This window comes from Symsagittifera roscoffensis, chromosome 6, assembly GCF_963678635.1.
Source record: "Symsagittifera roscoffensis chromosome 6, txSymRosc1.1, whole genome shotgun sequence".
Taxonomy (NCBI): Eukaryota; Metazoa; Xenacoelomorpha; order Acoela; family Convolutidae; genus Symsagittifera; species Symsagittifera roscoffensis.
Window position 1 is genome coordinate 2315371 of NC_087067.1, and position 23850 is coordinate 2339220.

The window sequence follows — 23850 nt, forward strand, 5'->3', positions numbered from 1 at the left end:
TTCAAGCAAAACAAGTGATTGTGAGAGATTCACGTTTTTTGTCTTGAGTTTTGAGACAGAAATAGTTAGGAAATGCTAGAAAAGCAACAATGAGAGATAATAAAACTGAAGCTTAGCTTTGATGTGTATCGATCAAGAAAAACTACCATTAGTTCATTCAATTGAGTTTATTTCCTTGTCTCAATATAAGTTTAGGAAAACCATGAAGTTGAAAATTTTAAATTACGAGCCAGAGTTGCAAAAATTGGACATTCGACGATGAGTAGTTATATCGTTGAGTTGATCTCTTCAGCCTCATCTAATGTGTATACCGATAATTCGCTAGCGTCGTTTACAAAGCTTTTACCGGATCAACTTGAATTTGATGGGGAATGAGATTTTCTTATCCAGCCGTGTATAACAACGTGAGAATGGACTTTTTTTTCGGTACAGAAAAGAAGATGATTGGTCCAAAATTTAAGTTTGGGAAATCTTTTGAATACGGAAAAATTAAAGAATTCCATATCGAACCTGGATTCTATTCATCTGTGGACAAAGTTTTGATTTCCATGAATTCTGTTTTGAAAAAGGTAACAAAAAACAATCAAAATAGTTTGAAAAGGGAACTAAACCCAATTTCCTACAAATTACAAATCAAGTTAACAAATCGATCACGCGGAATTTATTTTGGAAGCAGCGATCTACGGACAATCACGGGTTTTGATTCAGACTTCTATGTTATCCTGAATCTCAAAATGCTTCTCATCCAACTGATATACAAAGAATTCACTCAGTTTTAGCTTAAACGGACATTCTTGATTACCGAGATATTTTCCGTTCGAACAGTAGATTTTCAGAGCAAGTTTATCTGTTATTAAAACAACTAGTTTTTTCAGCTTTGATAAATTGCAATTCCGTAAACTTTTAAGTAACTCATTTCAATTAAAATTGAGCTTCGTGCAATTGAGAAAGGAGAATTAATGCCTTTCTTTTCACGACCTTCTCAAACCGTTGCACCAGGGTTACCTTATATTTCAGAAACAGTAATTCAAATTCATTTCATTGACTTTTTCCACAAAAAATGGATGTACGGACTTCATTGTCATATTTTAAAGGAGTACCACGACAGAGGTCGTGAATTGGGAGCATTGGCCGGGACAGTGGTTCGTACCACTTCCCCAATTTTGAAAAAAAATACTTTGTTCCCGCTGCTTAAAGAATTGGTAGAGCTTCATTTGAAGCGGTAGCATCCGACGTGGGGAATGTCATATCAGGAAAAACTAACATAAAGAGGCGGTAAAAAGGACAGCGAGGGATACTATTAGGAAACAAATAGGAGGTGGAAAATGATTAAAAACGAAAAAACGAAAACCAGTTAAAATTTGGTAAATGTTGAAAACAGTCGGACGGATTTTTTCAGAAACACTAAAGATTAAAATGTCATCTTTCCATAAAAGTTCATCTCTTTCCTACTAGGAAATCTTTGACAAAATTTTGCTTTAAAGAACATGTTCAATGGGCCAAAACTCAATAATTTTTTCCTATCAATTTACTGATTGAAGCTAGAATCGATTTCCAGCTGGAAACAGATGGAATTTTATTCCCGAATCTGCAAGAAATTGCTCTAATTCTCAAGTTTTCCGTCGTTAAGGGGAATCGGAAGATAGAAAATGCCGATGATGTCTACTCAATTAACAATTTTTTACACTCGCTTTTTTCAAATATTGAAGTCTATTTGAATAGTGAGCAATTGCATACCCCAAACGGTCTCTATCCCCAGAAAGCATTCCTATCAAACGATTTCTCAGGCACAAAAGGAAAAAAAGACGCCTTAACTATTGAGCAAGGTTACCTATATGAAGCAAATCCTAATGATAAAACTACGGAAGTTTTTATTGATCGAAAAACGGAAATTTGGAGACGAAATAGAAGTGTATGGTCCACTTGCAGTTGATTTTTTCACCGTTGGTAAATTACTTCGTCCAAATGTTAATGTTCGAATAAGACTCTTTCGATCACGACCTCAATTGTATCTGTTAGTACTGAAGAAATATAAGTGAAAAATACAGCCGCATCTCTTTTTAGCAGACAGGTAGCTATCGATGAACACAACCCCCTGGAAGTCAAGACCAATATGCGAAAACCGCCAGCTGCTTACAACTGCATAGATTCTGTACCAAAAACATATATTATTTCCAAAGAGCGAAAACCAGTTTTCAAGGAAAAATTTTCAAAAATGGGCCAATTCGATCCCTGGCATTAGCAATGCAAATTATTGAATCTTTTACTGGACAGAAGAAAGAACCATTTTAATTACCAGAAATTTGGTCTTCGAGAGGTTAAATTTGTTCGCGAAAACAGAATTTTCTCGAACACTTCTAAGAAGTAAGCAATTTTTCTGAAGAAAAAGAGCTCTACTTTTACTGCGAAGCAGTGGAAGCCGGGATTTTCGCGTAGAATAAAAGTAAATAAAAAAAAAATTTGAAAAAGTCTCGCAAGGGTCTTTATACAATATGAGTATTTAATTATGAAATAATAGTGAAATAACAGTTTCTTTTCAGCTCACGAAACAGTTTTTGATTTATTATTTGTTTTTCTTCTGAAGACCAGGCAATGATTCGATTACAGAACGGTAGATGGAATTCAAGTCATTGATAGGAAAAAAAATTCCCTGAATCCATCAGTAGGAAAAAAAGTTTCAACCTTAAATGACAACAAATGAAAAGTTAATTGAAGGTAATCTTATGGGATGAAAACACTGGATTCACTGAAAAGTTGAGAGATGGACGACAAAGCAAGACGGTTTTAAGTTTGAGTTACATATGCGAGGTTGGAGGCAGAATTGATTGATCAAGTTAGCTGTATAAGGTAGCAAAGAAATTGTCAGTAAGATAATGAAATAAGACTCCAATGGAAAACTTTAATCAACAAAATTAAATGAAAGACCAATAGGGTTTTCACTTTATAGGAAAGCAGCTTCTGGGAAACTTGAGATAGTACAACCTCAAGGAATAATCTTTTGGAGAAATGATTTGGAAAAAATCTGATTATAAATTGCTCGAAATGAAAGATTGATTTATTTCTTCTAACTTTTGGAGTGGTTTGTGAGGTTTTTCAATCTTTTTATCGAAGCAGATTTGGAAACTTGAAAACTGAAAAACTCAAGTGATTCGTTTTAGAAAATTTTAGAATGCAACTTTCACTTAAGAATTGCTAGGAGAAGATTCGATGCGGAACGTTGAGGAAAAAATTTATTGGGTTTTTGATTGATCAAATGTTAAGTTTTGAATGATAGTTAAATCAAAAAGAGTAGCCAAAGAAGCTCAATGGGAATATAATCGAAATAGATCGAGTTCAAGCAAAACAAGTGATTGTGAGAGATTCACGTTTTTTGTCTTGAGTTGTGAGACAGAAATAGTTAGGAACTGCTAAAAAAGCAACAATGAGAGATAATAAAACTGAAGCTTAGATTTGATGTGTATCGATCAAGAAAAACTACCATTGGTTCATTCAATTGAGTTTATTTCATTGCCTTAATATAAGTTTAGGAAAACCATGAAGCTGAAAATTTTAAATTTCAACAGATTAAAGAAAGATGTTTAATCAAGGATAATTCATTTCAGGGGTTAAGGGATTTATTTTAGATTGAAACCATTAACCCGGAAAATTAGGTAAAGTGAGTTCCCAAATCAATTACGATAAATTTCTTTAAGTGAAAAAAAATAATCTGATGAGAGTTTGTATCCCTCAGTGATGTCATAAAGTTATCTATTTAATTAACAATTGAACGAACTGTCCCCTTATCCTTTTAATTAACAATTAAACGAACTGTCCCCATTGAGTCCGCCCATAAATTAACTCATGTGAAAAAATTAGTCCGATAAGATATTTAATACGCCCCGAGAAAAAAATTAGGCGCATTGAGTAACATATTCACGTGACGTTGACAGGTTGACCTCTTTCCGAAAATAGGCATGACTTCTTGCTGCTCTATACTACTTACAGTCATTTTTGCTGCATATTGTTTATCGAATGTTAATTATTAGTTTTCAAGAGTAATGGACGTAGTTAGTACTCTTACATAGGTCGTGCTGTTTTTTTTTGTTTTTTTTTTCAGGAAAAAGTCTTAAAATTTGCTCACGCTCAGTTTTCATTTTTCGCGGTTTGACTTGCGATTTCTTTTTTAGTTCAGTGCTTTTCCACTGGTAAAAGGAAGGCAAACTCCAGTCTCGAACAGTAAAAGTGTAAATGTCACGAAAATTTGATTGAATTCTAATTGTGAAACTGGAAATGAATTATCATATTTCCAGCGAAATAAAAGTTTTGCCTATGGATCAAGTTTTCTCAATTTGGGTCAATTTCAACAAAAAAGTATCAATCATATATGTTATACAAATTCAAAGAGCCTTAAGGTCATATTTTTTTCTCCGAAATTCAAAAGTTGAAGGTTTTTGAAAAAGCAAGTCAGTTTTTTTTAGTTTCCTTGCGTTCATCACTCTTTTCCAACTGTCAGTTGGCTATTTTCTTGCGTTTTACAGTTCCCCTTCATAACTTTTTTTCATTGCCGTTTCTACTCTAATTTTTAACTCGCCTAGTGCAAATTCGCTTGTGTTCTAATTACGATATGTGGCTAGATGGCGTTACCCAAATATAGACTATTTTTTTAGATTGATTTAATACCCTTGCGATTTTTTCATTTCTAGATAAAATTGACACGTTTACACTCATTTTTTTTTTAAAATGGTTCAATGACACGCTATTCTCGTATTTTTTTAAATCAATAGTAGTTTAAATGCGTTGTTTTATTGAGTTTGTTAAAAAAAAATTCTGTAAACTTAATTTTATCTGATCGGAGTTTCATTTTTTAGGAATTAAAGTCGGCGCTTATTTTAGGATTTAGAATTTTTCAAAATTACTCGATAGTTCTCAGCCAGTGTCTCTTTCTTAGTTGTTTTGGTTCTTGCAAAACGAAATGAAATAGTTCGGTATTTGTATAACTTTGTTTTATCTGAACAAAATCAGAACAAGTTTTTTTTTCAGTGTGTTATTTATAATTGGGTTCATCGCGTGTCTTTTGCATTGCAGACAGGTTTAAAATATCAGTTGGAGTTAAACTGATTTTTCAGCTTGTTTACACTTGTGAAGCATGTGTATTAGTACGAACCGTCTTTTTTTTCTTATCTAAGTCGCAAATAAAATTGCTACTTTTGGTGGCAGTTTTCAATAGATAGGCTGCAGTAGCACGCTAATGTCATATGTGCTTTAACATTTGATTAGTAAAAAGTCAACCCATTTGATGCGTTTGTAATTCATCAAATGAACCGAAAAAAGTTAATTGTTTCAAACAGCAGTACAAGATAAAAAGCTTAATTTCAGAATTTTTCCAACTCATTTTATCTCACATTTTTTTTGAAATACATTATTTATACTTATGCTTTCCATTTTTGACATGCAAAATTGTGTATTTCTGTATTTAGTGACCATTTTGCGGTATCGAATTGTCATTTTATTAGCATATGTAGCTTGGTTATTAGTAGCTAGTTTTTGGGGAATCAAAGCATCCGTGGCTGAGTGGTTAGTGCGTGAGACCTAAATTTGCTAGGTTGGAGATTCAAATCCGAGACGTGGCCGAGTTTTTGCTAATTCGAGGCTTATTTCTACTTTTTCCTGTTTCACTTAATAGCTCTTTTTTGGTCGTGTTCTTGCAAATTTTTGCGAAGCGCAGCTTCACCTGTGTTAGTATTCAAAAATGTTTTGCAACAGTTTTCCAATCTGTTTTTTAAAACTATTTTTTTTACAACATTTTTTCCCACTTTTTTTTGTTTTTTTTTCTCTGTTCTGTTACACTTTTCTAAGTATCTTTTGGCTATGTTTATGTTTGGTCAGGTTATTTACCACATAGACTGGTCATGTCTGATGCTTTCCAGTTTTTTCTCGGAGTTTGTAATGCAATTAGAATCCAGAATCATTGCGCTTTTTTATCGTTAATTCTTCAACTATCTGATTTAGCATGAAAGCTTAACCTGAATCCAAAAGTTTCTCTAAACTTGCGAAAAGGTGGCCTGGTTGATTAAATGTTCATAATTAATTTGTTTGGTTTTTGACTAACAATTTAAAGTCTATGTAATTTGATAGGTAATCTCAGAAAATCCAAAATCGGAAAGCCCACTTCGAATAATGAGGCGAAGCCTGACCGGGAATGTGGGCTAGTTGTGAAAGATTTGGAACAAAATCCAGAAAACGTAGCTCTCCAAAATTCAAATACGGAGCCGGCAGCTGCGTCTAATGCAATCGAAGATGCAGAGAACGGATTGGAATCCTCGCGAAACACGACAATTGAGGATCTCTTTGATACTTTAAAACAATTAGAACAGCCTGATGATTTCCCTGAAACAAATTTGAAAACCAAGAAATTCTTAGTCGAGAATTCCTCTGCTGACATGAATTTTACGAGTAGCGATAGCTCGATGCAATCGTCCAGCTCAAAGCAAGATGGAAGCAGTGCGAAAAAACCAATTGAGAATAAAAGACTGAACGAAATTTTGGAGTTTTTAGACCAGGCGGACAAAGAAGAGGAGGCAATTTTGTCGGGAAGAGCAGTTAAGACGAATGAAAACAAAAGTAAGTCTTTCAAAACAATTGATCTTGGTTTGATATTGACTCAGTTATCATAACTTTAAGCTAAACTATTCTAATAAGTCAGTACTTCACTTGCAGTCGGAAGTTATTGCACAAAGTCAAATGTATCTTTAGTGCCAATAGAGTATTGTCACTTTTATAGCAACACGAAATAAGATCATTTGTAGTTCCCAATGGAAAAGATAATGCGAGTAAAAATTAAATCTTGTATGGCGATAATGATTGATGTGATGAATAGACAGCATGGAAACTACTGCGTGTTTTAGATGAAAGTGGAGGAGGCGATATGGATAATACAGAGCTGGACTTACCGCCTCCAGTTTTGGTTCCAAGTGCGGAGGACCTGGTGAAGATGGAGGAGGCAAACAAAGCTGCGGCAGAAGTCACTGACTCACTTCTTCAGCACAAGTTGGAGCTGGCTCAGAAGAGCAGGACTGTCGACATGTTGACCAAGGCGCTCAATCAGCAGAGGGAGTTGACGATGAGACATGCTAAAGAACAGGTGAATAACTGACACGGGCAAATGGTGGAACTGTAGATTGATACTTCAAAAAATTGAACGAACGTTAGCTTCCTTTGGTTAAGTATTCGTTCTTAACTTTCTTAGTCCAGGTCGCTAAAGTTCCACTTTTTATGATTGAATATAGATGAACGACGTGAATTTTCATTAATTTAAGTCGTGTGGTTTATTATAGGAAAAGGTATTTAACTTTGTGATAGCAAGTCGTTTATAATCAGGAAGTAGACTTTTTCGTGGCAGAAACTTAGTTTACATTTCAAGATCATATTTTTTGATTTACTGCTGATTGGTACCTTAACTATGAGGGAGAGAACGGATGGTTTGATTGTAACAGCGATTTATCAATAGATGTTGGTTATGTTTTTAAGTGCCAATTAAGGTAGTGAAAGTAGTTCCCAATGGTGATGATTTTATTCTAATTTTTTTTTGTTAAAAGAAGGGCGAATTTCACTTTCGAACAGCCAAAGTGTAAAGCTCTCAAAAAACGTGAATGACTTCTCGTTTCAAAAGTATACTTTATTTTTTTTCTGATTTCACGCTGGCTATGTTTTCATTGTTCAAGCTTTTACCCTGAAAATTATTTTAAACATACAGCAACTGGCGGTTCTTTCTCTGTTTCCTCCACCGAAAGCGTGGGAACGGTGGAAAGGCGTGGGAACGGTGGAAAGTTTTCAGGCGTGGGAACGGTGGAAAATTCCTGCTGGCTATCTTTGAAGGCTAGAACACTCAACAATTCTGAAAACAATATCAGTGAAAATTTAAAAAGAATATTTTCCCGTTTTTCACGATTCGTTTTTGCAGTATTGCTTATTGATGTCATTTTTCGATTTGGCATCTGGCAGAGATTATCGTCGTTGTTGGTTTAACAGATTTACCTGTTTTTCTGAAGTTTTAAGGTAATTGATATATTTTTAGAAAACTTCTCGTATTTGTTTATTCTAAACAATGATTTTGTTGCCGTTCGTAAGCTCAAAACGAATCATCTTTCTAGTGATGATTTTTTATTCGAAAAATTTCTATGGCGGCTTTATGTCTGAATCTGCACTTTTTTATCATGGTCTTATAGGTTGTATTAACAATTTCTCTGCATGTATCGCAATTGTTGTGAAGCTCAGCCTCTGTATGCTGTTTGTTTGTAGGAATGTTTTGGTGGTCATATGCTAGAATTTTTTAACTTTTAAAAGTTTATTTGCTAAGTTGATGGAAAATAAAAATTAAGCTGTCCAATAAAAATGCATTTGGCACAAAAAATTATTTTGATTTTAATTTTGAAATTGATTTTAAATCCGAGCGAAGTAAAAATACCTTTTGATCTAGTTTTATTGGGATAGTGCATTCAAAAAACGTTAAATTATAAAAGATTCTTGAAGTTCGAAAGTAATAATTTTTATGATTTGTCCTGCTGTGGTAATAAAAGTCAACCTATGGATCCCGTGAGGTAATTTTGAATCGCAATTCTTGTGGCAAAATTTGTTTTTGTAATTCCTTTCAAAAATTGCAAAAAAAAAGTTTCAAATTAATGCGTTCTAGGACCGAGAAACGAAGCGACGAATAAACGAGCTGAAGCAAAGCCTTGAGACGAAAATCACGAGGCAGACTGGCTTCATAGACCAGCTGATAGAATCGAACACGAAGCTATCGGAAAAGTGCCAGTCGCTCACCAATGAAGTGAAGGAGAATGCACTCAAGTACGAGCGCAAAATGCGGCAGGTACGTTTGTTAAATAATCTAATCTATTGAACGAAAAGTCTGAAGCATGTTTAATTTATGTTTCATTAATGCTTTTCATTGCAGACAGTGTTCTGACTAGAGTTATGTTTGCAAAAACCTTTAAAATATATAATTCCATTTTCTTTGTTTTCACTTGCAAGGGCAAGTGACTTGTAATTGGTAACTAGACTATTTTGACCGTAAACAACTTTCGTACAAAATTGTAAAAAATTGAATTAGCTTTATTATAGAACTTCAATACCTTCGGTGTCCCTTTTCACATGATTTAGTGGTAATGCGCGTGCCTTGGGATCCCTTGGCAAGGGGTTAGAATCCCGGTCAGACCTTTTTGTTTTCGATAAGAATTAATTTGATGGTTTTTTGAGTGAAATTTTATATTGTCGGACAATTGTTAGTCTGTCTAATTTTTTCGGCTTATTTTTACACTAGTGATCAGCGTAATTTTTTATTAGGAACCGTCTTTTTTTCTAACCTAACTCGCAAATAAAAGTGTTCATTAAAAATGTTCTTTTATTTGGAAATTTCAATGTAGCATTGGAAATTGCATAGCATCTGTTCTTTGCTTATTTTGGGGCTAGTTCTTGTTAGCTATTAAGCTCCTGTGGCTGAGTGGTTAGTGCGTGAGACTCATAAGCTATAGGTCGCAGTTTCAAATTTGAGACGTAGCCGAATTTTACTAATTCGAGGCTTATGTCTAAATTCGAGGTTTATTTATTGCACTCAATAGAGCTGCTTTTTATCGTGTTCTCGCTACTGTTTGCGAAGCAAAACTTTGTCTCTGTGTAGAAAGTATGGATTTCTGCAATTGTTATAAAATCAGAGCTTATACTTTTTTGCGGCTTAACTTCTAGTTAAGAGTCGATGAACGTAGTGAAGACTTGTATACAAACAAAAGTGTAAAGGTCACGAAAAACGTGATTAACTTCTGGTTTCAAAAGTGGATTTTCAGATGGTAAAGGCTTAATGTGTTGATCAATGTTTCTCAACTTGTATTATGTTTATCAAAAAATAGACAATCATAAATTGTTATTGGACTTCGAAAAGCTTTGAGGCTATATATTTTTGTTACTTTGAAATCGAAAAGTTTTCTTTTCAAAAATATGTGTTTTTTTTTCTGTTTCGTTGCGTTCATCGACTGTTTTCCAATGGTCTGTTGGCAATGTTTTAACATAATCACTTGAATCAGTTGGCATGCTTGTTCGGATCAAATTTCTGGCCAACATTTTTGTTTGCGCTTTTTCGCAGTTTCAATGGCTGTTCTACTCGATTTTTTTGAAGTTTTTAGACCAACTGTCATTTTTCCCTGATTATGCATGTTTTTTTTTTCGTTTTACGGTAATCTCGGGTTATATGATTTCAGTTGATTTTTTTATATTTGTATAGTCACCTCATAATTTGTCATCTGGAAGGAATTGGGTTGGTTGGGTGGTTGTCTGTTTGTTGGTTGGTTTGTTGAAAAACTTCTAGAGGGAGGGTGTTGCGTATTCAATTTTGCAAATTATGTTTTTTAAAGCTTTTTTCCTCAAATTGAACCGCTTTCGAGATAAATATTTAAAAATAAGTCGATTTAAAAAAAATCAATAACTTTTAAAGTATGATTTTTGATTTTAACGAGTAATTAACGTAGTGCTTTTTTTTCAGGAATAAGTCTTAAAATGCTCTAATAACTACAGATGTGCCTTCATGCATATTAATTCGCTTAGATATTTATGCAATTTTTGAGTTCAATTGAAATTCATCTGTTGAAAGTTAAGTAAAAAGCTTTCTCCTAATACGAACGTGGAAATGGCACAAAAAAGTCACGATTTCTAGTTTCGAAAGTGGAATTTAATTTTTAGATTGTCAGCAGAATACTAACTTTACCTATTGATGCATTTTTCTCAAGTTGGGGCAATTTTATCAAAAAAGCACCAATCATAAATTATTCTAGAAATTCAAAGATCTTAAAGGTCATCTTTTTTTCTTTGAAATTCGAAAGTTTAGAATTTTCAACTGAGTCAATGTTTTTTTGTTGTTTACTTGCGTTCATTACTCTTTTCCAACTGTCAGTTGGCTATGCTTTTTCGACTAGCTGCCTTGCCGTTTTCGAGTTTTCTCGCGTGGGGTGTGCAGTTTCCTTTTGTTACTTTTAATTTTAATAGACTTCAATACTTCCTTCTTAGTGTTTTTTTTTGTTTTGGCTTGAATGGTTTTGGCTAATTTCATATTGACGTATTCGCCTTTTTTTGTCGTTTGATAGGCAATCGAGATATTGCAATCGATGTATTGCAATCAAAGGTATTGCAATCGAGTTCTAGAATTTTTCGAGTTAATCACTTTGTGCACAGGGTGACTGAAGTTGTGGTCATCTCTATCTCTACTGATGGGTACAGTCAATTTTTGAGCATGTCTGCGTTTTATTTGCCCGTTCTGTTCGTTGTGTTTATGGTAGTTGTAAAATGACCAATTCTTGTTTCAGTATATCAGTTTCTTTGTCTTTTTCATTTTTCGGCTGAAAAAAAATCGTCTTAGCAGCCTCTTTAAGAGGAGCAAAAAAGTCTTAATATTTTTGGCGGGAACTTGAAAACTGATAAAATTAATTTTTGTCCGGCGCAACGTTTTTCTGCTCAAAAAATTGTCGCTTTTTTGCCGCTTTATTTGTTTAATTTCGATGCTAATTTAGCATTCATTGGTCTTACTAGGGGCATTTTTCCATGAAAGGAATTTTTGTTCAAGACAAATCGAAGACAAATGTAGGAAACTTTTGTTAAATCAATTGCTTCGATCTTCTGTAATTTGTTATGCTATGTAGGGGCTTTAACCCAAAAAAGTACGATGCCTCGCTTTTTGCCTCTGATTGTGAAATTTCCAAGTGGTAGATAATTCAGTTCCAAGATTTCGGATATTTTTTTGCAAATTTTACCTTTTTGCGAGAAAATATTTTTTGTCAAGTTTTCGTAAAGTTTTTCTTCGATTTGTCTTTTAATCTGCAAATAATGAACGTCATTCATTTTTCTATCAAAAGTGGCGTGAAGCTCTTTCTAGATCAGTTTGTCTGGTCGCGCTTTGATGATATTGCATGGCTTTAAAGGGAGATTGAGAAAAGGACAAGAAACAATTGTTAGAGTAAATTGTTAGAGTAAGTGAATGCATAAGGGTGATCGTCAATGATTGTAGTGAAGACTTTTATATAGCTCGTGTTATATAGCTTTTTTCAGTTTTTTCATGAAAAGTTCTTAACAGATGTTCACGTTCAAATTTGGTTTCTCGGGGCTTAACTTTGATTGCGTTAGTTGTATCACAAAAAACTGGCTCGTTGTACTCATTGCCGGGGATAAGATTGAGGAACGTTGAATGTTGCAGGTGAATGAGTCGAATGATGCGGAGAAGAAGAAGCTGAAGGAGACTCTGATGGCGGCGGAGAAACTGAGACGAGAGAAATGGATGGACGAACAGACTCGCAACCTCAAAGACATCACTGTAAAAGGTGAGAGTTAAATGGACGCTTTTGTTCTGCAATGAGGGTCTTAACTGTAATTAGGGCAGCGGTGGTTTGGTTAAATGTTAACGTCTCCGCCTATCAATCGGAAGGTCGTATGTTTGAGGCTCCCCATGAGCCGTGCTCGTTGCTTGAGGATGGGGCAACATTACCCAGCCCAGAAAAATAACCAAAAAAAATTGCACGAAGTTCTTAAACAGGGACACAACAGCGGTTAGTCACGATGAGCTGTACAGCTCGTATGTTGGTCCTATCCCTCGTGTATTAATGGTCTTAACTAGTTGGCCCGAATTAAATATAATGTCGACACAAAAATAATTAAAAGTGGGATTCATGGATTATTTTGCAATGTCTGGTCCACTTTAAGAGAATGAATATCAGTAATTTTGATTAAATCTTCCTGAAGAAGACGACAATAAAACGTGGGCCTAATTCAGCTAAAATTAATCCGTTGATTGTCATTTGAAATCAACTATGTATTGTATCACGTAGCTACGCTTACTTTATAAACCAACGCTCTGTAAGCAATGTTTTTATTGATCCTCAAAGTCAAAAGAAAATTTATTTAAAATCAGTCGCTTTGTATTCGGTTTCCTGCTTTCAATTACTTTCTAGTAAATTTTGGTTTTCTTAGTAAGCGGTGGGGTTCTAAAGGTCGGAAAAAATAGCTATCCGTAATATAGCTCAAAAGATTTTTCCGCGGAATTTGAAATACATTTAAAGAACCATTTTTAAACAGACATGAACCTGGTTGTCGCAGTCAAAAAAACGTTAAGATATCCTTAATTTCAACAAAGAAAATCACGATGTATAATGCAGATAATCATTGAAGATTACTTGATTGAAGTGTCTGTTTGATCATATCACAGCATCTCTTTTTGGGAATTAAGATATGATTGAACCACACTTGAAATTGTATCGCTATCCGCGATTCTTTTTCGCCAGTTTATTGAAGAAATTCCGTTTCAGGTCTGGAGCCGGAGATCCAGAAGTTGATAGCTGGACACAAGGCAGAGATGAGGAAGCTGAAGGCACTGCATGAGGCAGAGGTGTCCCAGTCGGATGAGAGGGCAGCCCTGAAGTACACTCATGAAAAGGAACTCATGAGAAACAACATGCAGATGGATCTTGAATCGGCCTGCGAGAAAGGTTAGTGTGTATTCAAGACATGAATCTGTCTCAAGTTAATTCTCGCAAAACGCGCTAAAATCATTTAAAAATGTTATGATTTGTTGCGAACTAATTAGTATTTTTTTTACTTCTGTGAACAACAAAGAGACAATTTAAGACATGAGTAATCAGCATCTTGTCTTAAATAGTGTGCGATTTTTAATAGCAGTGTTAGAATTCCATTCACTTTTTATTTCAATATTTGAAAACTTCAACATTTTCATTATTATGTAAGCAACTTTTGCATTAAATTACCTCAAAGAGAACTTATTTGAACAAATTTACTACTGCTCTTGGGGGAAATGAAAAAGAGCTGGTATGAGTTTTGAGCATAAAGCAGTGTGCAATTTGCTTTTTAATATTTGAGTATTTAAGATAGTATCTGAAAAAGATACTCAATTACAGGTTCTATATGACATGATTAAACTGAAATAGTTTAGTGTACAAACCCCTTAACTTGAAAAAAGTCCGCCTGTAATTTGATGGGTGTTATATTGGAGTTTGTGAAATGTGAAATATAGCGGCTGTATGGATCGATCGTTTTTAGTTTCACAAGCTGAAAATCATTTTTTACTGGTGTTTATTTCTACTTCTTCAACGTTGAGCATCATCATAGTTATCAGTTTGCTAAACGCCATCCCATCTTATTGGACAGATACTGCAAAAAAATATATACCAAAACTGCGAACAAAGGTTTAGATATTATTAACTAACTCAACCTCTGCTACTGGGAAAAGTACTTCCGAGCTACAAAAATCAGATGTGCGCAACCGTTCAAATAATATATATATTTTTTGAAGTTCGGTTGTTACTAGTTTCCATAAGGGTGTGCGAATTGTTTTTGTTGTTTTTTTATTGGGGTTTTTTAAGACGTAGCGAATTTTACTAATTCGAGGCTTATTTCGAATTTCGAGTTTATGTTCTAACTGCACTTTATATAGCTGCTTTTTGTCGTGTTCTCGCTAGGCGAAGCGAAGCTCCGTCTCTATAGAAAGTATAGAATTATGCAAGCGTTACCAAATCGGAGTATATACTTTTTTTTGCGACTTGACTACTATTTAAGAGTCGATGAACGCAGTGAAGACGCTTATATAGGTCGTGATGATTATTTTCAGGAAAAGCCTTAAAGTTTGTTCGGGGCCTAGGAACTTAGACGACAAGAAATTAGACGACCGTATAGAAACGGAGTTAACGGACCACCAGTATTTACTCAGCCAAAATTTAATTTAAACAAATTTCACGCAATTTGCTCGCAAGTTATTGTCTAAATTGGACAACCAGTATTAACGCAGCCAAAAGATAATTTAAGTCTGTAAACAAATTTCACGCAAGTTATTGTCTAAATTCCGTTGTTTTTTGATCGTCTAATTTGCTTGTCTAATTTCCTAAACCCCAGTTTGTTCATGCTCAAATTTGATTTTATGGGGTTTGACTTTTGATTTCTTTTTAAGTTCAGTTCATTTCTTTTCTTAATAGAAAGGCAAACTCCACTATCTATCGAACAGTGAAAGTGTAAAGATCACGAAAAACGTGTTCGACTTCTTGTTTCGAAAGTGGAATTTAATTTTCAGATTTCACAGCGAAATTTAAAATATTCTTATTGATCCAGTTTTCTTAAAGTTTCAATCATAAATTGCGCTTGAAATTCGAAGAGCTTGAAGGACATCTATTTTTTTTCTTTAAAATTCGAAAGTTTTTTCCGACTGTCTGTTGGCTCGGTTTTTTTGTATTAATTATTTTTCTCCAAATACAGAAGTTTCTTTGTGAAATAATCTGAAGTTGATGCCATGGTTGTTCAGAGCGAGAGTTGGCGAGACAGAGGTATGAGAAGCAGTTGGAACAGGAGGAGCAGAACTACCAGCAGCAGAGGAAGAGACTCTACGCTGAGGTGCAGGAGGAGAAGAGCAGAGTGAACGAATTGGCCCAGAGACAGAGGGGCGAGCTGGACCTCAGACAGAAACAGGTATGTGCGTGGGTCCGTGTGTGTGTGTGTTTGTGTGTGTGTGTGTGTGTGTGTGTGTGTATGTGTGTGGGGGGGGGGGGGGGTGGATTGGTTAGATGGAAGTTATTTAAACTAAAGTTCCTCAATAAAAAGCAATGCAAAAAGATCATAACATTTATTGGGAGTGATTAAGTCTCACCCAATTTCTTATTTTTCTTCTCACATTTTTCTAGGGTAAGAGTAAAAGTTTTTCTTGAAAGGATACCGCAAAAATAGAATTACTGAAATCAATTATGATTATTTTATGGATGTGACCTTGTTTGAGAACTTGAACAATGCGAGCTGCCTTTGAAGTGTTAAAAATTGCGCAGAAAACTCACCCTGCGTCACAGTTTTTCCAAATGTTTGAGAATGGTTGAAAAATTAACCTCTTTCCATATTGGTTATCTGATTATGAAGAAGTTTCCTTGCTGTTTTCGGAACTGCAGAAATCAATTTTGACTCTTTAACATTTGGTCAAATTGACAATTGGGTGAGTGCACAATGATTTGTTGGTGTAAAGTTGACCAACAGTAAAGTTGGCAGATGTTGAAAAGTCGAAAATGATTTTTTGAAATTCGGAAAACAAGGGAATTGTTCCGATCACCCTCTTACGATTGCTGTGCTGTATGATCTGTTTGTTCATTTGTGTGTTTAGCTGGAAGAGAGCAATCGGAAGATGATGGAGGACATGCGAAGGGAGTATGAGAAGGCGAGAGTGGAGCAGGAGCAGAGACACAGTCAGGAGATGAAGGAGTACAAGGACAAGGTCAGTCTCATTCTACATTCTCACACTCTCAGTGCTTGACTAGTTATTTCCGCCCAGTCATTTCCGACCCAAAAGCACTCATTTCCCGAGCTGTGTTTCCCGAGGCGGAAATGACTGTGTTTTCAGGGCGGAAATTACTGGAGTGAAAGTGACTGGAAGCCTCTGTGTCATTGGTTTACCTTCTTCTTTTTTACACACAGTGTTTGCGAGCATCGTGTTATAAGCTCGGTCCATATTTATCCAACCCAAGTCATGAGTTCTGCAGTTTTATGCAAAGTTTATAGCTTAACTACATAGCACATGATCCAGCTATATCCTCTATATAATTTTTGATCGACAATATGTTCAAGCGCATGCTGTGCTGCCGTATATGTAAAAAAAGTTTTGTTTTTTAATGTTGAAGTTGATTAAGTGCAGAAGAACGAGAATTTAATTTATCAAGAGTTTTGAACGTAGTGAATACTCTTATGTAGGTCTGGTGATTTTTTTTCAGGAAAAATTTATTCCAGCTCAGATTTGATATGTTTTGACTTTTGATTTCTTTTCAAGTTCAGTTCCTTTTCTTTGCTGAAAGAAAGGCAAACCCCACTATCTATCGAACAGCCTAAGTGTAAAGGTCACGAAAAACGTGAATGACTTCTAGTTTCAAAAACGGGTTCCTTGAGTTTTTACACTTTTTATACTATCTATTGGCTATGTTTGATTTCATTTCAAGACCTAATTTTTATTTTTGTCTTAGCTACGGCTCTTTTCCTTATTTTTGACTGTTTATTGCGCTTGCGATTAGCGAGCGTTATCAAATCAGAATATAGACTTTCAGAATATAGATTCTGTTAACAGCGGGTTAACAAAAGTACTTGGTATCTTGGGTTATAAAGAATTCAATTGTCAAAGCGTCTTCGCCACATTTGGTCTGGAGATAACTTAATGTCCGAGATGGCAAAATTCCTGGGGTAGGAACTGATCTAGACCTGTTCTTTTTTTAAGCGGAAATATCCCGTTTCAAATAAATTGTTGGCTTTTTTTGTCTGCTAATGTTTTGTCGGCATAGTTGAGTGATATCAGTTTCAGTTAATGTTGTATCGGCTTAGTCTATTTATTTTGCATAATTTCAAGGGCAAGTATATTCGCATGCGATTATGTGTTTCAGATTGGATGGGTCATGAAAGTTTATAACAACAGTTTAGTTTTCGGCTCAAACAGGTTTCGACGCAAAATTTGTTGCGGCTCGGTAATTATTTTTCAGTTCTTTTTAAGGTTGTTCATGAACTTCCTTGTATACAACCATGAAATTTTTGTAGCTAAATCTTTTTCAACTTTTCAAGTAATTTTTTTCAGCTTAATTTTTCAGAAATTTTTTTCATCATCGTAAGCTTTATTTGAGCCGTGAAAACTTAGTTTTAACCGAGTAAATTGGTTTTGGAGTTTATTAACGCAATTTTGGCAATCAACAACTTCAAAAAATATTTACAATCGTTTTAAAATTGATTTTCCTCGAAACCTGGTTTCCAAATCGCTTATTTGACTATGACTGTCGAATATGCCAAATTACTATTTTTTTCGTGCAGATCTTAATCACACCACATAAAAAACACGACACTAATTTGAAAAAAAAAGTATGTAAGACTTTGGTCTGAATATTCATTGCTATTTGCACAGGAAACGGCTAAACTTGTTTCTTTTTATTTTTCTTTGTTGAGTTTTTGCCTGATGAGCATTTGTCAGTTGATTTTTCGCAGTTTCAATGGTCTAGAGCACAGTGGTTGCATCACTTCTCATTCTAAGTGGTCGCACTTTTCAGTCATATTGTTTGAACCTGGGCATAGCATCTATGTTAAGTAGTAATGTGTTTTGTATCATCGTTGTTTTGTCAGATGGAGGCTGAGCGAGCGAGTTGGGAGGAGACTTACATGAAGAAGCAGGAGGCGGTGCTGCTGCAGAAGGAGAGGGAGATGGCGGAGCGAGTGAGGAGTGGGCGGGACAAGGAGATCGAGTTAGTCATCAGTCGACTGGAGGCAGACATGGAGAAGAGCAGACAGGAGAGCGAAAAGGTACGACACCACTTTTGATAATAGTGAATTGTTTCCACGCTTGCAATCAGACAAATACAATATTTTGTATGTTTTTTTAACCCAGTCTCAAGCCTGAGTGAACGTCATGAGACCATGTGGTCCGTTTTCAAACATCTTTTTCACTTTATAGAATTAATTGATCTATTTGACACCTACTACTGTTGCTACTAATAGTTAGCAAGTACATCTAGTTGAGATCCTACTACTACTACTTAAAGGTACCTAGTTGAACTAGTAAGGTAGGACAACGTAGGACCACGTAATGCGGTAACTCGCAACAAAAGACAACTCGCAACAAAAAACAACTAGCAATATACTCATCGCCGCAATCGCACCATCGTGTTGCGAGCTTGCCAACAGAGGGTAGGACTGGAGAAAGGGGTGTCATCCATTTCGACGCAGCTGTTGCCGCCTCGACGAAGCAGATAATATTGGGAACCCGGCGGGGACAGAAGTGGGGTTCGAACACACACCCGCAACATTTGGGTCTTTTTGGTCATGTCCCGAAATGACGTGAAAGGATATATTGACTGTAACTCATTGAATCACCTCAATTTTTTTTGGGTCAAACATATTTTCTTATTCCACTCAAGATGAAATGGAGGTCATACAGTTTTATACGGCTCGAAGTTTCCATTAACCGAGTCAGCTGTTTCGCATAAATTATTTATTTTGTTAGTTTTATCTTTTGTGAAATTTTGTTTATCTGGATGCTTCTTGAGAGTTATCCGATTATCTGATGCATCTAAACAAGCACAAAGCAATTTTACAACTAAATCATGTATTCACAGTACAGAAATCATCATTTAAATTAAAAGATATCCAGCAAAACTAACAGCTACAACTAAGCTCCGTACAACGCAGGAAATAAATTACCTTCCTTTTCACCCGTGATGTCACCTCGTTCAATGGCTCCGAGGTTATAACACTTAATCTCAAGAATCAACTGTCGAGAATAATAAAGACACCAATAGCAGATGTTGAAACTGGCTTTTGTAATTTATGACGTTTTTCTATTCAATTGTCAGGCAAAACCATTAACACCGACAAAAGAGGATCTGTCGGGCTATCTTTTTTTCGCTAATAGAGTTCTAATCTGTCAGGACTGACTTTTCAGTATGAAAACACTGTAGGGGCTCATTTTAGGATTTTTTATCGGTTTTAATAAAATAACTATCCGAGCACGGGAGTTTCACTCGGTTCTCTAGACCGAACTCTATTCTGGGTTGGAAAAAGTGGAAGTTTCTCCGCTCTTAGGGAACCGTGGTAGTCCCACTGTTTTACTGACAAAATACGCAATTCTCAACCACCTCCGGAGAAGAAAGAAACTTGCTTAGAAAAACTGAAACTTTTCGCGAACCGATTCAGTCTATGAAATAACTTGAAATAATTCAAAGTTTCCTTGATTGAAAAGCTTGCTTAGGAAACATTAATTTTTACTATGAATCGGTTCGGAAAAGTTTCAGTTTTTCTAAGCAAGCTTTTCAAGCTATGAAACGTTGAAACATTTGCATTTATTTCATAGACCGTTTCATAGCTTGAAAATCTTGCTTAGAAAAGCTTAAACTTTCCGCGAACCGATTCGGTTTATGAAAAAACTTGAATTGTTTCAAACTTTGTAGCATATGAAGTTTGCTTAGAAAAATTTTAATTTTTCGCGAACTGAATCAATCTATGAAATAAATGGAAATACTTCAACGTTTCATAGCTTGAATAGCTTGCTTAGAAAAATTTAAAGCTTTTTGCGAACTGATTCAATCTATGAAATAACTTGAAATATTTCGCTGATTCCAAGCTATAACCTTTTGCTTAGAAAAACTTAAACATTTTGCGAACCGATTCCGTCTATGAATCAATTTGATAAGTTCAAAGTTTCATAGCCTGAATAGTTTGCTTTGAAAATTTTAAAGCTTTTTGCGAACTGATTCAATCTATAAAATAACTTGAAGTATTTCAATGTTTCAATTACTTGAAACAAAATTATCCACATTTTTATATAAGAGAACGAAGTCCTATAAGCGAATTGAAGCGATTCACTCCAGAACTTAATCGAATCAAGTACATCTTGCTCAATAACTAGGTTGAGAGTTTCTGGCAACTTTATCAAAAAACTGTTCGAAGTTATATGACAATATTGATCAAAATTTTCGTTTAAATGACCTCAAAAAGGTTTTCAATAGCTTAAATTGGATAAATGCGTGAAATATCTTTTTTGAAAAAGTCAAATCGGGTTTTTACTTATAGTTAAGTTATTGAAACACATTCAAGTTACGTTTGCCTAGTTTTCACGTAGTTTTTTAAGTAAATACTAAGTAAAGTCCAAAACGGCTCGCATCAAAGAGAAATTTAGCAAATGTAAGAATAATTTTTTTTTTAGAATTTTCACTATTTAAGAAAAAGAATCGGGTGATTGTGAAATGAGAATAAGTAAAAATTGGTTAATAACTAAAGTCAATTATAAAAATATCAATTCTGTGTAGTTTTCGTTAAAAAAATGCTATATAGATATATACTTCATTTTAATTTCAAGTTTGCTTCAAACCCAGTAATTAAACCACAAAAATTGAATATGCGTGAGTGAAAGGGGTTGTATGTGTATCTTTGATCTTTTTCAAAAGTAACCTCCCTTTTGCTTTGTTGACCATTGGCAGGCAAGTTTTGGTTAGATTCACGAAACAGGTGTAGCTCGATTTATTTATCTGAAAATAAACCAAAGCGAAAGTGCACTTCGCGTGCCACCATCAACTTTGACTAAAAATGAAACACTGAGATAAAAAGCGGCTTTAAGTTAAAACAACAATTTTAGGAACAATTTTACAAAAAAAAAACAAAAACTGCTTGATGATTGGTTAAACTGTTATTCAAAAAGTTAATTTTGATTCCGATTTTTAAGGCATAGCGTGAACGTTGAAGGTTTTCAATAGATAACTTTTCGAGAAATATTATATGACAGTTACATCACAAAAGAATTGGTAACTCACTCTCGTAGAAAAATCTTTTGATAAGATATATGTTCAGAAAAAGTTTGATATATCAGGTTATGGTTTTGGCTTTTCTTTGGCGTTATGGTGATAACTGAGGTTGAATTGGCGTCGATATTTCGCTATTTTTTCCTAATTTTCTGCGTAAATCTCGTCCCCTACAAAGTCGATTTAAAAGGAAACTTTTGGTCTCTTTTTGGCTACACATTTAGGTTCATTAAATTTTTGACTGGTTAAGACTTAAGGTTTTATCGTATTGATTCCTAATAGACTAAGCCTTTGCCATTTCAAAAACTTAATCTTTAAAAAAAACTTAGAGTTCGAAATTATCAAGGGGTACTGTCGAGGTACACTCAGGAATTGTTTATATGGACTCTGAACATGACTGCTCAACGCATTTCTATTTCCTTGATATGAATTATGATTCGTTTTTCATGATTTAAAAAAGACTTAATTCCGAAAAAAAAAATTCAAATTTTGAAATTGTCGACGCGTTTGTGGGATGAAGTTAGATAACTACCAGCAGTTGCAGATGTGGCCTACAACCCAATTCAAAAATCAAAAATTTTCAGTAAACTGTCGGTTAAACTAAGAAAAAAAGTCTGCTGTTCTAAATAAAAATGAACCAAGTTTAACAAACGTCTCATTCATGAATTAAGTGATTTTGCATATGAATTTGTCAAATATGGGTAGTTTACTTGTATACTGTCAGCCATTCTAAAACCCAGTAGTTGAAACCCAGTAGCTTCAGAAATCTGACCATTTTAGTTGAAAAACATTTCACTTTGATTTTTTTTCAATTTTTTAAATGAAAAGCGTTGTTGGTTGCGCCCGTCTCTTCCTACGGTTGCATTCTTTTCATTGTTTTTTTTCCATTTATTTTATATATAAGCAGTTTTCACGTTAAATGTTAAAGATTTTGTTTGAAGCACCGGAGTTGCGTTACACGCTAGTTTAAATTTAACTTCTGGCTGGGTACCAGTGAATTGACTTTCAAAGATCTTGCCTGGCATGTTTGCCTATAGTTCCTGTTTGACAAAAAAATGTATGTTGAAAGTGTATGAGATTGGGTTTTTTGAGACGCTTTGGGAAGTTTTATCACTTGCTATGCCCAATTTTTTTAAAACAAAAAGTTATGGCCCTCAGAAAAGTCACATTTTTGATTTTTTGACCTTTTTTTTAATATTGGATTTTTATCGAAAACTAATCTACCAAATCTGAGATTTTGGTATCATTGAATAGAAAGAATTTGACAAATTCTCCTCAATAAGCGGATACACCCAAACTTTTTTACACGTAAAGTTATAGCCCTAACAAATTTAAAAATATCATATAGATACCTCCAGCTTTAGCTGGACCACTGGTTGTTTTTTGATCGAGACATACGAAACTTTTGGTTCGCCTAGTTTTTAACTTTTTTCGTTTTTTTTTTCGGCTGATGCTTTTTAAATTGTTCCGCTTCGCCTGTGTTAATTTCTCAAGTCGCTTCGAAGAAATAATTGCTCCTCGGAAAATAGAGTGTGTTATGACTGATTGAACTGCCGAAGCAGTATGAAAAACAAAATCATGTATTCCTAGTGTAGACCCTGCGCTGGTACCGTAAACAAAAAGTTGGGACAGATAAAAGAGCAATCTGCCAATTCTGAACGAATTAATATTGTGGTTTTTGCAATTCGCTGAGGATCTATGAAAAGCTATCCAGCCTGTCTAAGCATAGTTCGTTTCTCTTATTTCCCTACATTCTAGACTGAGTTATTTTGTTGCACGAAGCGCCTTTCTTAGCAACTTAAAGATGTTTTTCTTGTTTCTCGAATTTTTACGTGGTACCACTATTGCAGCCGAAATGTTCAGGCTGTTGTAGACCTGAAGCTAGAGGTAAAGTGAGAGCTCGTTCTCATAAATTATCATTGCTATGATAGGGGATCGATTGAACGATCTGGCGATCTCCAAGTGAACGCCTTACTACTATGCTTAGTGCGTCTTATTTTTATGAACTGGCTTTTAGCATGCAACTTTTGAAAACAAAAATTGGCTCTTTATAATTGTTTGTGGGTTTTGTTTTATCTAGTTAATGCCAGTCGGCAATATCGGTGACCTTGAGCAATTTAATTGGTCAAAAACTATTTATCTTTTTAGGTTTATTAGGTTTTCTTGGATACGGTTTGTACGCGTAGAAATTAGTGAAACATCGAAATACGATGTCGAAATGAGCAGTTTTAGTTTAATTAACTTCGTTCAGATTCATTGACCGAAAAGATTTGCCAACTATTTGGAATTAACTATGTAGAGAGTTGCTAAAAAGTTGGAACTGACAGAATTAATGAAAAGGATCAACTGACTTTTTTCAGAAAACTTTTGCATGCAAGACCTCATTTTTGAGACAGAAAATATGAATCAAGGTTGCCCCAAAACTCAAGTTTGCAAGCGAAAGTTTCTCAAAATTGGTGGATTGCTCTTTTTAATTATTTCTGGATGTTCCAACTTTTGCTACTATTTATTAAGAGTAATGAACGTAATGAAACTCATAGGT

The 23850-nt window shown here is 34.8% G+C and overlaps 1 protein-coding gene across 1 annotated transcript in view; it reads left to right on the forward strand.

The window, feature by feature from the left end:
* LOC134848002 (centrosomal protein of 131 kDa-like) overlaps positions 1 to 23850 on the forward strand; it is a 49222-nt gene that overhangs the window by 22318 nt on the left and 3054 nt on the right. The window contains exons 3-10 of the mRNA XM_063865332.1: positions 6115 to 6600; positions 6885 to 7120; positions 8669 to 8848; positions 12212 to 12335; positions 13317 to 13496; positions 15317 to 15480; positions 16157 to 16267; positions 18142 to 18318. Of these exons, the coding sequence (XP_063721402.1) occupies positions 6115 to 6600; positions 6885 to 7120; positions 8669 to 8848; positions 12212 to 12335; positions 13317 to 13496; positions 15317 to 15480; positions 16157 to 16267; positions 18142 to 18318 (1658 nt within the window). The remainder of the gene's footprint in view (positions 1 to 6114; positions 6601 to 6884; positions 7121 to 8668; positions 8849 to 12211; positions 12336 to 13316; positions 13497 to 15316; positions 15481 to 16156; positions 16268 to 18141; positions 18319 to 23850) is intronic.